The 13,224-nt window shown below is 33.1% G+C and overlaps 1 protein-coding gene across 1 annotated transcript in view; it reads right to left on the reverse strand.

Annotated features, from left to right (window-relative positions):
• The window catches only part of LOC308431910 (uncharacterized protein), a gene marked incomplete at both ends in the record, with an annotated part of 176,624 nt that overhangs the window by 48,962 nt on the left and 114,438 nt on the right, over positions 1-13,224 (reverse strand). The window contains 5 exons of the mRNA XM_080931510.1: positions 1,598-1,653; positions 4,610-4,682; positions 4,771-4,799; positions 6,157-6,250; positions 7,448-7,518. Coding sequence (XP_080787636.1) covers positions 1,598-1,653; positions 4,610-4,682; positions 4,771-4,799; positions 6,157-6,250; positions 7,448-7,518 — 323 coding nt within the window. The remainder of the gene's footprint in view (positions 1-1,597; positions 1,654-4,609; positions 4,683-4,770; positions 4,800-6,156; positions 6,251-7,447; positions 7,519-13,224) is intronic.

Raw genomic sequence — 13,224 nt, forward strand, 5'->3', positions numbered from 1 at the left:
CACAAAAAAAAAAAAAAAAAAAAAAAAAAAACATGTGTGATGTGGTAAGTGGATGTTAGCCAAAAAGTACAGAAAACCCACAATGTAAAACAGACCTTATGAGGTTTAACAAGAAGTGCCAACTGAGTAGCTTCAGTCCCATTTAGAAGACAGAAGAAGCTAATAACTCGAGGCAGATGGAGGGGACATGGGAGAGAGAGGGGAGGAGGAGAGGAAAGAAGGAGCAGGAGACAGGAGAAAAGCTCAGAGGGCCAGGAGAAGGAATAGAAATATGCATTTGTAGAGTGTGGGTGGGCAGAGGGACCTCTAGAAAGTCCCAGACACCTGGGATGCGAGAGGCTCTCAGAATTCAGTGGGGATGACCTTAGCCTAAGTGTCCAACAGTGGGGAGATAAAACCTGAAGAAACCACCCCAGTACACAGACAGGGCCCACAGTGGAAGAACAGAACCACTTTTAATGGTTTTGGCCCAGAATTGTCAGGTCCAAAAAATGGAGCAGAGACTAAAGAAAAAGTTATCTAGTGATTGGCCCAACTTGATATCCATGACATGTGCTGGCACCTGAGGCTTTGTTGTACTTGCAGAATTGAGCCTAACCTGGCTGTTCTCTTAGAGGCTGTGCCAGCAGTGGATCATGGTAGATGCGGATACTTACAGCCAACCATTTGATTGAGGTCTGAAACCCTTGAGGAACAGTTGAGGGACAGACTGTAGGAGCTAAAGAGGATTACAGTTCCATAGAAAGACCAACAGCATCAAGTAACCTGGACCCCTCAGAGCTCCCAGAGGCTAAGCCACCAACTACAGAGCATTAATGGTTTAGTCCATGGCCCCAGCACATATGTAGCAGAGGATGGCCTTGTCTGGCTTCAGTCAGTGGGAGATACGAGCTTAGTGCTGTGGAGACTTGATGGGTATGCTGGGAGGTAGGGAAGTAGGGGTAGGTAAAGGGAGTGAGTAGGCAGTTAGATGACGGAGCACCTTCTCTGAGGCAAAGAGAAGGGACATGGGATGACGAACTCTGGGAGGGGAAACCACAAAGGGAGGCAACATTTGGAATGTAAATAGATAAAAAAAATTTAATAAAAAATAAACAAACGTTTTTACAGATAAACTCAATTGACCTGTGTTTTTGCTTATCTTTGTGTAAAAGGTCACACGTGTAGAGATAAGCTAGTTCAGAACGTATGCCAGTAGTAATATTGGCATAGTAAAAACAACAGGGACTGTAAAATATGATGATACTTTAGCATCTCATGGTACTTCAAGGCTTTTTGACGTTTTCTATTGAAATTGTCCTTCTTTGATGGACACATAACCCTGCATCTTCACGGAAGGAACCCCTGAACCCATGTGTGCAGAGACTGTTGCAGAATCTATAGTTGTTACCTTCCTTGATGTTTATTGCTTATACCTTAACAGTCACTATAGCCCTTCAAGACGGAAACATTTGTCATTTAATGACATTTATAATAAAGTATGAAATTATAACCTATTTTCATGTTTAAAAACATAATGCTCTTTGCTCCATTCCACATTGTTATTGAAAGAAGAAAGCCTGTTCATGTTTGACTTTTAAATTGACCATTTACATACCAATGGCTGGTTATTTTTGCTGCCATCACACAGGTTTTGATCATCTTCTAACATCTCTGTTCATAACAAATAAACATTCTTAGTTATACCACAAACGGCATTAAAAAAAAACAACAGCATAGATTGTAATAATAGTTAAATATTTTAAAATCTAAAATATATCCTATTTTCTATTTCCCCATTTGAGTATTTCAACTCAGCTTATTTATATTTAAATTACAAGGCTATTTTAGGAGGTATTTCCAGTTATCTAAAAGTTTTAATGTACTCCTTTGAGACACACAAACTATTTCTTAGTTTATGAAAGAAAGGATTGAAGGATTTAGTCACAGTTCTATCACCTGAAATATATGGCCAAGATTTTTATTTCTAATTTTAAAAATAAAATAAAATATAAAGTCATACATACATATGAATTCACATATATACCATTTAATACTTTACAGCAGAAAAATTTAAACTACATGTCAAGCATTAAAACTATTCTCCTGATTTTCTATGTCTACATAGCTTTCATTTCCTTTTTCCCTGTGATGAAACTTTCCATGCTTCTTTTAAGATTTATTTGACTTTGAGAAGTTTTTCTTCATTAGTTTTTGTAGAATGCTAAGTTTCTCTTTTGAATGAAGTGAATGACTCTTCTCATTTTCTCCTGTAGAGCTACCACCTTAGCTTTATTGACTTTATAAGTCTGTTCCCCTTTTGCTCTTGCATAGGCACATTCCACTTTTCAGCCGCCTTTGAATAAACAGTTACTATGTCTTATTCTCAGTAACCACTAAAGTCCTGTTAAGATTGAATATTGAAAGCTATGAATGCTTTTAGGGAAGATATATCAAGAGGGGGAGATTGAATTGAAACTTGAGAAGGGTCTTAGGCATATGGGACAATGGCAACAGGAAGAGATATGTACTCTGTGAAATATAATTAGCAACTCTGATAAATGAAGGTTAATTCATGCAAAAGGGAAATACAACAGGTAAGAAAAAATAGTAATTAAGTCATTTTAATGAATGAATAATTTATTACATGTGGCATTTTGATTCTCATTCAGGAGATATCATATAATGACAAGTTACATAAAATGTCAACACAAAAACTGATACATATATTTAACATAGGAGATGGAGCAGGACAAGGACATTAGACCATCTAAAAACAACAAAATTTATTATACAAGTCAACTGAGAAGGTCCGAGACAGCATGGACAGACTTAAATGGGTGTGCAGACAGAGTGGACATTAGTGGCTTTGCTAACCGAGAAGTGATCTCCAATGAACAACCACTCACAAGTGAAATTGGTTCTGTCCAATAGAGTCTCACACATACACAAACAACTCCCAAAGCCAGACCAACACGTTATGTTGTTGTCTCATAATGCTTTATCTGTTTTTTTCTTTTATTTTTATCTTACATGCCTTCTGATTATATGTTATGGTTTCAGGATTTTTGTGCTTTACAGAATTTTAGTGTGTGCCAACACATCTGTAATCTATATGTGTTTTTTCTACCATTTTGTCTTTGCTCTTTGTTTTTCTGTCTTTTTTTTTTTTTTTTTTTTTTTTTGGCTTTTTCAGGATTGTTTGTTTTGTTCTATCTTTTTTTTTGTTTAATGTTCTAAATTATGTAATTGTCACTTTTCTAATAATAGAAAGCAAGAAAGTTTGTAGATTTGGGTAGGTGGTGAGGTGGGAAAATCTGGAAAGTTTTGGAGTAGGGGCAATTCTAATCAAAATATATTACTAAAGAATCTATTTTCAATAAAAAATAAAGAATATGAAGGGATCTTGATTTTGTTGCTAAAGTTATCTTCAAACACCTGACATCATAAAATCCTTTGTCTTCAGGCTAGTATGTATACAGAATTAAAAATGTGTTAGATGGGGTACTTTCTGGATGGTCCATAATTAGAGCCATGGGTCTGTCCATTTGTACTCTTTAGATTGTGGTTTAGTCCCCAAGAGCTCTGGTTGGTTGATATTGTTTTTCCTATGGGGTTGGAAGTTCCTTCAGCTCCTTCAGTCTTTTATCTAACTCCTCCATTGGGGACCAGTTCTCAGTTCAATGGTTGGCTGTGAGCATCTGCCTCTGTATTTGTCAGGCTCTGACAGAGCCTCTCAGGAGACAGCTATATTGGGATCCTGTCATCAAGCACTTCTTGGCATCCACAATATTGACTGGGTTTGGTGGCTGTATATGAGATAAATCCCCAGGTGGCATCAATGGGAGAAAAAGCCCATGGTCCTGTCAAGACTCAATAATGCCTCAGTGTAGGGGAATGTCAGGGCAGGGAGACAGGAGGGGGTAGATGAGGACCCTCATATAAGCAGGAGGAGGGAGATGGGATGGGATTTGGGTTTCTAATGGGGAAAGGGAATAACATTTATAAATGTAAAATTAAAAAACCCAATTTAAAAAAATGTGTGAGATGGTATTTATATACCGCAGGAAATTTTAAACTTTTTTTTTATCTCCAGTAGATCTCCTAACAAATATGGGTATTTTGGGTGAAAACTAGGTTGAAGAAACATAAAAGTTAGAAATACCTAAAAACTTACTCATTTATAAAGCACTTTTATAATATTGTCAATATTTCTCTCAGACATTGCTGAAACTGATATTTTTGTTATTTAGGACAAATTCTTTTTACACATTTGGAGAAAAATTTAGTAAAAAATAAGAATATCAATTTTTAGATAATGTTAAAATGCTTCTCTTTACTTCCCTCTATAGTCCTCTTAATTTCTCCTCAGAGAAGAGGAGAAGAAGGAGGTCATGGGAAGAGAGGGGGGAAAGGAAGCTGTGATCAGGATTTAAAGGAAACAAATGAAATTGATGAAAAAATTTAAGCATTAAAATTAAACAAAAATATGATTTCAAAATTATTAACTTACATCATCAAAATAGAAAACTGCAATGCTGATGTGAAAATGTTACAATCTGTATGTTAAAGGTAATAGGTGGATTTTTAAATAAAAATTTCTCTTTCCAGAATAGCTTTGTGAAAATACCTGATGTGAACGTTTTCATTTTTTGTCCTTCCAATTTTGCATCGGAATCAAACTGTTGTATTTCAATGGGATCCTGGATGAGATTTGAAACAAAACATTCTGTAGTTAAATTATATTTTATAAAATATGATGAAGCATATAGAGAAAATAAAAATACTTACCTTATGTGGAGTACATTTCTTTTGAGAATCTAGAACAAATCAAGGAAATTTTATCGTGATTTAAATGTAAAGAACTTTTCCATATTGCTACACAAAAATTATGAAAGCCATTCTTTGTAATTCACATATAAATAGTTACTCTAGATTTAAATTTGTGAGGATAATGATTCCAGTGTATGATTGAGAATATTGTTTTAATAACCTGATAATTCTGATAAATCTAACTGAATTAGAACCAGCACATATACCAGCTGAAGTGTTGATTGATGAACAGAAAGTGCTTTGCATTCAAAATCCTGATAATTTGCTTGATTGTCAATGAATTAAAAAAACCCCATAAAACTGTATTTCATTAATGAAACCGTTACAACCAATAATTCCAATAATATATCAAGTCACCTTTTTGGTATAGAACTTAGAAATTCAAATCTGATGTTAAACTTTTAAAAGAAAATGATTATTTTACACCCAAGTTGTATAAGTGAATAAACTTGGGCTTATGAAGTTTATAAAATATTCACATTTAGGTATGATAATTGTATGATTACATGTTCCATGTAGTTTGTATATATTTATTGTTTCTGATCAACATGTATATAAAGGAGTATAAGGTAACTTCATCCTTTAGCATTGAACATGTTCATGAAAAAGAAACACAAATTGTATTTCCAATAAATTTGACACACTAACTTGTTACAGATAGGCAACTGTGCTCTGTAGTTTGATCAACAATTTGAGTATTCAAGGAAGAACTTTGGCAATTATTTTTGATTTTAAAATTAGTATACTTATGGTTGTTCTGATGTATGTGATACTCTTTTTTGGTGTGGCCATATTTTAAACAACATTTCTAACTGCAAGCCTGACTAAATTTGTTTACCTATGTCTATACACAAAACACAACTGTGAAAGTCTATTACCAAAGATGTTAGCTAGTCTCCAGAAAGGGAAAATATGAAAAGGAAAGACAACTTCAGATTTATTTTTGACAGATCTGTGTTTTAAACTTTATTCACATACATTGCACACTTACAACTTCTACCAATTATTTTTCTAAAAGTATTATTTTATTTTAAACTTTCCATTATTTATCCCTGTCAAATTTACTCCCATGTTCTCCCAGTATCTTTTTCTCATTTTTTCTATCTTTTAAGTACATACTTTATTAAATTTCTGATATTTATGATATCTTACCATATAGATATATATTTCAGATCTCATATCAACATTTAAATTTGAAACGTTACTGATACTTTTAAAATATTTACTTAGTACCATATCATTCTTACCACATGTTTTGATATACAGCTCTTAGTTCATAAAATATATTGTTCATCTCAGTTAAAAAAAAACCGTATTTCTTGAAATGACTTATTGGTAACTTACAACTTCCTTTCCCTCTTAGAATATTCACAGGTCTTGTGATTAATCCCATCAACAAATGACGAATACTCCTTGGTTGAAGGTGTCTCGTATTATCCTAGTAAAACAAATATAAAAATAAATTGTATCAAGAGTTTCTATTTACTCTACAGTAAAAGAAATTAAACTTCTTTAAAAACAAGTATTCCATTATTTTATAGTCAAAGTCAAGTATATTAATATATGATAGATGAAAAGTATATAATATGTGCTGTCTAAATCAAAACCATGGTTAAAGTCATTTGATAAGTGAAATGGAAAATTCATATTGTAGGCAGTAGACAATATATTCCACACCAAACTTTCAGTCATATATTTATTTTTACAAAAAACAAAACAAAACAAAACAAAAACCTAACTTCAAGATGCATCATCATGTTTTTAATAAAATATTTAGGCACTTAAAATTGATGTATTAAGTTTAATTATAACTTTTGTTTGTTTCTTGGATTTTTAATTATTAATTAAGTTATTTATCCCAGTGGCAGTTTCCCCTCTTTTCTCACACCAGTCCCTCCCTCTTGCCCTCCTACCCACCGGTCTTCCCTCCCCTTTCTCCTCCAAAAAGCTGATGACTCCCATACACATCTAGTAGTCTTGGTATTTTATTGGGTGTGTGAATCTTAACAGATGCTCATTTGCACTTTTTCTTCTTGGTATATCATAAAAAAAATAGTAGGGCTGTCTTAATTTTTTTCTACAACATGGCAAAATATTACATTTAACTTTATATGTCCTTTAATTGTGATATAGTTTTCTGACCATAGCATTTTTAAAATATATTTGGTGGTATTCACATATATTATACTTCCAATACATCAATTATACCACATATTATTTTGTGTGTGAACTACTGAAAAGATGTTTCCTCAGAATTTGGTTATATAATTAAGTACAGCAAACAATGTCATCTGTAATCAGGTAACTAGTAGTCTATTTTTTTCTAGTTCTCTTAAGTAAAATAAAAATAAGTTGAAGATACTGTTTGTTATATAACAACAAGGATATTTGTATACCATTGTTTATGTTTTCAGGTAGTCATAACAAATTTTATTTTATAATTTTACACCTGAACAATAAAGTAAAATTTAAAAGTGGAGAAAAAATCCAACGGACCTCTTAAAATTCTGTAAATTTGAAGACGCTTAATTCATAAATAAATACATTTAAAAATGCTTAAATTAAAATTTAAAACACATCACTTGTTTACAAAAATATAATATGAGTTAAAATTGATCAATTAACTTTTACATACAGATGGTTGAATGCTTTCATTGCCATCAGTGTTTCTTTGATTTTCTTCCAATTTCACTTGTAGGTCTTCTTCTGTTGAAAGAATTTCTTATTTATTCAGTTTAATTAACTTATGGATAAGATATTTAAAGTAAGCCATACAAAATTGTTCAAAACGTTTAGTAAAATTTTGTTTAATTAATTTTCATTTACAGTTTAATTTAATTTAATTTAGCCTGCATTTATACTGAAGTAGAAATTAGAGATAACCAGTGAGACCTTCAGTACATCATAAAGCTTTCATATTCATACATAACCATATGTTAAAAACATACCCACATATTCACATACCCAATATAAATAAGCACGAATTAAGTATCATGTCTGAGTAAGACAAGGGTTTAAATTCAGTTTCGTATCACATAATAGTAACTATAGAAAGATGAAAATCTAATTGGTATCCACTGTTTCCATTTCAACCCTTGGGCATTTCATAACTTTAATATGACATAATTGAATTCATTAATCTCAAAATTTATTTTTGTTCTTAAGTATAGTATAGCATTTGAAATCTTTCTTGATATTCATTCTCTTTCTTAGAAAGTCATTTATTGCTCCTTAAAATATCAATTTTATTAATTTTCAGTCTTTTCTCAACTTAAAGGTGAAATTTTATTAGGGAAACAACTCCTTTCACAATAGCCATAACTAATATAAAATATCTTGAGGTAACACTAAACAAACAAGTGAAAGAGGTAACCTAGTCACAAAAGAACATTCATGAATTGTACTAAATGATAAGCAGATACTAATCCCAAAAGCTCTGAATACCCAAGAAACAATTCACATAAATTATGAAATTCAAAGAGAAGGAAGTCCAGAAGGTGAATGCCTCAGTCCTTTTTAGAAGGGAGATCAAAACACTCACTGATGGGAGGAAATAATGGGACAAATACAGCAGCGATCGAAGAAAAGATCATCCAAAGACTGGCTCAATTGTGAATGCCTCCTGTATGCAGCCACTAAACCCAGGCACTTTTCTTAGGCCAGGTAGTGTTTACTGGCAGGAATCTCATACGGATACCTTCTCCTAGGTTCTGCCAGATCCATACTGATATAGAGGGGGATGCTTGCAGCTAATTATCGGACTGATCATGGGGACCCCAATGAAAGAGCTGAGAAAGGACTGAAGTAGATGAAAGGGTCTGCAACCCCAGGGGAAGAACAAAATTGTTAACTAACCAAACCCACTGTAGCTCCCAGGAACTATAACACCAACCACTGAGCTCTCATTTAGAGACCCATGGCTCCAGGTTCATATGCACTAGAGGATATCATTCTCTGGTATCAATGAGAGGAGAGGACTTTGGTTTAGGGAAGACTTGCTTTACCAATGTAGGGGAATGCCAAGGTGCTGAGGTAGGAAAGGGAGGTTGGGAGAGGGAGCACCTTCATGGAAACAATGGGACAGGGAAGGCAGTGGGATTGACAGAAAGGTGATAATGTATGAAATATAAATATATAGAATATCCTCTAATAAAATGAAAAAAGACATTACATCTTTTTATCCTACCTCGCTATCATGTTTCCTTACCAATAACTTATTCCTCAAAATTGCTGATGTAGCAGACACTCAACTGTATAGTTCCAATTGGGCCTTCTCCTTGACAATCTCAATTTATAATTGCGAAAATTCGTATGATTCATAAAGAACCTAATAAGTTATATGTCTTATTACATTTCAAATGTAACTCTTTGGACCAGTGAAAGATATTACTTTGATTCAATAAAAGTTCTTTAAAATGACTTGCTGGTGATATAATCTTTACCTTTTCTTCCTTCATTTTGAAGAACCATGGGTACTGATGAAGGCATTTTGTGGCACATCTGAAGATCAGGTATATTATCCTGGTGAAACAAGTATTAGGAGTTAATTCCACAAAGATTTCCAATCATAGAATACATTTATTTATTATTATGTAAACATTATTATCTTCTTATAATTAAGTAATCAGAACACATTTCTAGATGAACCCTGTTTTAAGCATGTTGTGACTGGTCTTGGTTCTCTAAATTCCTGCAGCCCTGTTCATCTTGGATTATAAAGATTTATACTATAAACAAGTATTATTTCACTTGTCTTTCCCATGATGATACCTTTCCTTAGATATTGGATACTATCAGACTCAAACCTTTTTTCTGAGTTTTCTAAATTTTTATTATTTCTTTTCCCATCAATAATAGAAAAGTTCAATAACTTTAACAGTTTTGAATAGTTACACAGCATCAGTAATATTTGCACTGGTCTTTTAGTACATGTTTTCTGATGATTTGTTTATTTTATCAAAGAAAAGCATCTGCTATGTCTACCCCGAATATTACCTTTCTTCCTGTCTTTGCATGGATATTATATATGTAAAAAAATGAATCAAGGCCAAGGAAAATAACAGAGCTTGACTGTGGCTTCTATGGCTGATTTTATGGCAAGATTCTCTGAAAAACTTTTCAATCTTAAATGAATTAAATAGCTTTTATAGACCTCAAGTATAGGTCACAGTAGTTCCACAAGATCAGTCTCCTTACACTTTTCTACAAGGTACAAATACCGGGCCAGATATCTATGTGGTAGGTTTTAGTTAGAGCCAGATCTACTATATTCTAAAGTTAGCCTGTGCCTGTGCCAGTGAGCATTATTTTGGTTTTTTTCTACTATTTTTCTTGAGAAAAATGAAATATATGTTTGCAGTACCTGTCAGGAGCAGAGTAAGGACAGATCTGTAATTTACTCTGTGATTTAGGATTATTTAGTAATGTTCTACTAATATTCTTTGTGGTTTTACAATGTAGAAGGGGGAGAGACACAAAAGGAATTATAAGAAAAGTTGTTGGGAAAAACAACCAGAGAAATTTAGCCCTGAGACAAAATAGAATATAAGAAAGCCCAATATTTCTAACTAGTTAAATGCTTTTAAAGTAATTTTGTTGTCATTGTTGTTAGTTATTCCACTGTTTACAACTCAAATGATACCCCACCTCTCAGTTACCCCTCCCACATTCCCCATCCCACATACGCCCTCTCCTTGCCCTCTTCATAATAATGAATGTCTAGAAAAGTACAGATGAGTGTACAGTACATTGGTTAGTAAAATTTATCTAAAGGTGGAAATTCAAATTTAACAGTACGTACAAGTGACCGAGTGCTCTCACTTCTATCAAGATTTTTAAGGCTGCCATCTGCTTTCGTGTGTATGTCCACTTCTGTTGAAATTAACCAATATTTATTGTTAAAATAAACTAGAAGTAACATTCTAAACTAGAAGTCTGTGCAACCATAGATGAAAAAGTTATTATGAAACTTACACAGTAGGTTTCTTAGTTTAAATTTCAGTTAGCTTTAATATTTACTGACATACAAAATATATAATACAAAGAAACTTCATGCACATTAACATCAAAAAGCATTGCATGCCTAATTTTAAAGCTATTTCACATGTTCATCTCTATAGACAGGCTTCAGAAAAATCCCATATAATTAGGAGATTTAAAAATAAACAGAAAAGAATACCAGTAAACAAAAATAGCCAAAAATAAGCTGACCAAATATAAAAAATGTAGATTTCATGCTGATAGTATTTCTAAAAGTAATAGGAAAATTTATTAAACCTGGGACTTCTTCTATAGGTTATGGGAAGCAAACATGCTTCCATATATATATATATATATATATATATATATATATATATATATTATACAAGAAATTATATATATATAATACAAGAGACAATGAAATGTAGAGACAGCCTATTTGGTAGAGCATCTAGTAGAAAACAAATTCCATGTAGTCAACTGATAGGATGAATTTCACATATAATACCTATATACCCCATACACAGGTCTTTTGTATATAACAGAGTGTCATTCAGAACACCCAACTAGGAAAGAATTATCTGCCTTAGCCTCCCAGGAAGCTGGTATAAGTACACAGGTAAAAATCATGACATAAATGTAATATACATTTTAAAACACTAAAATATTGGTTTTTCCATAAATAATCCATAAAAGCATGCTTCCTAAGAGGGAATATGAATTTACTTGCACATACACAAAAATGTTCAAATATCATACTTATACTAACAATGTTATTCTTTTAAATTTTAATAGAATAAATTATTTTGAATTTATGAAGATAAAACGGTGTTTTGATCATTTATGTTTTACTTTTTCATATATTTTGTGAAAGGGGTGTTTAGAGATGAAAGTTCTATCATAACTTTAGGTGTTTTGAAGCAGTTGTCTCAGGAAAATTAAGTTTTACAGAATTACCTGATGGATGTTTCTGTTCCTGCTTCCACACTGATGACTGAGGTGGAATAGAATCTTCTCTTTTAGTTGGTGAATTTTTCTGGTTAGTTTTGAAACAACATATTTATTGCATTTTCTGCTTGACACAAGTTGCAATGGTCATAAGCCATAGTAAAGAATATAAAGATATTACCTTCCATTCAGGATGCTTCTTCTGAGAACCTAGGTAAAAACATGCAATCAATTGTATGTAAATATATACAAGATATAGGGTCAGGTATTTACTCAGAAGCAGCATGGCAAACAGTCTGGAATTTAGCTTGAGATAGTTGCTAAAGTTAGAGTGTCAGTAAATTTTCACATTATTATTCATCTATCTGTGTCACAAAAATAAGGGCTAGCCACATGAAAGGAAATCAGGTATATGCAGTAAATTAAAGTTATGTAAATTAAGAATGTTATCTCATAGGCCTAAGGACAAAACTCTTATATATTAATTTAAGGTTTGTACTTACAATTAAGTAATATATTTGTGAATGTCAGATGAAATCACATACCTGGGATGTCATTCCAACTACTAAAGCTGGTAGTACAATGTATCATTACGAACCTCCAGTGAAACAATTTAAAGACATTAAAAACAATATAAAGATTAAAATGATAGGAGAGGTAGAAAGGAAATGAGAAGAGAATTAAAGACGTACTTGCTCCTTCTCATTTCCTTTCTACCTCCTCCTATCATTTTAATCTTTATTTCTATCTTCTTTCCAAATATAGCTCGAAATTCATTTATTTAAAAATAGTATATACATAGAAGGTTTGATGGGCCATGTTTTCCTCATGACCTATGTACCTCTGACTCCTGCGATTTTCCTCAGTTTTCTACCAGGCTCCTTCATTTCTGAGAGCAGGGAACTGATAGAGTCATCCAGTGGATACTCTCCTTCTGTTTAGTGTCTGGCTATGTGTCTCCGTACCCACTGTCATCTACTGCTGAAGGAAACCTCTTATATGTGTATAGCAAATGTGTTCTCAACGATTGAAGAGGCAAGTATGCAGCCAACATGGGTCTATATCAGGTCTTCTACATATGTGCTGTGGCTGTTAGTTTGGTAAGTTTGGTGGAACTTTCTATTACTATTTTGTCTGTTCTTGAGACTCTTTTCCTCCTACGAGGTTGATTCAACCAACATCTGTATGAGGGCTTTTGCCTTGTTCATTGTATCTTGTTTAGTTCTATTTGACTCTCATCTCTTGGAAGCCCTCTTTTGTATGAGGAGGAAGTGAAGAGAGGTTATATTTGAGGGAGAGGGAGTTGTGAGAGAGCTGGGAGGAGTAGAAGGTAAAGAAACTGCTCAGGATGTATTGTATAGGAGAAGAATCTATTGGTGCTTGCCCTTGGGAGGGGTCTCATATTAGCCAAATTACTGGTTTTGCCATTCTTTCAGTCTTCCACACATCTTTGTCCCTGCATTTCTGTTAGGCAAGAAAGATTTT

This window comes from Micromys minutus (genome assembly GCF_963924665.1).
Source record: "Micromys minutus genome assembly, chromosome: 17".
NCBI lineage: Eukaryota > Metazoa > Chordata > Mammalia > Rodentia > Muridae > Micromys > Micromys minutus.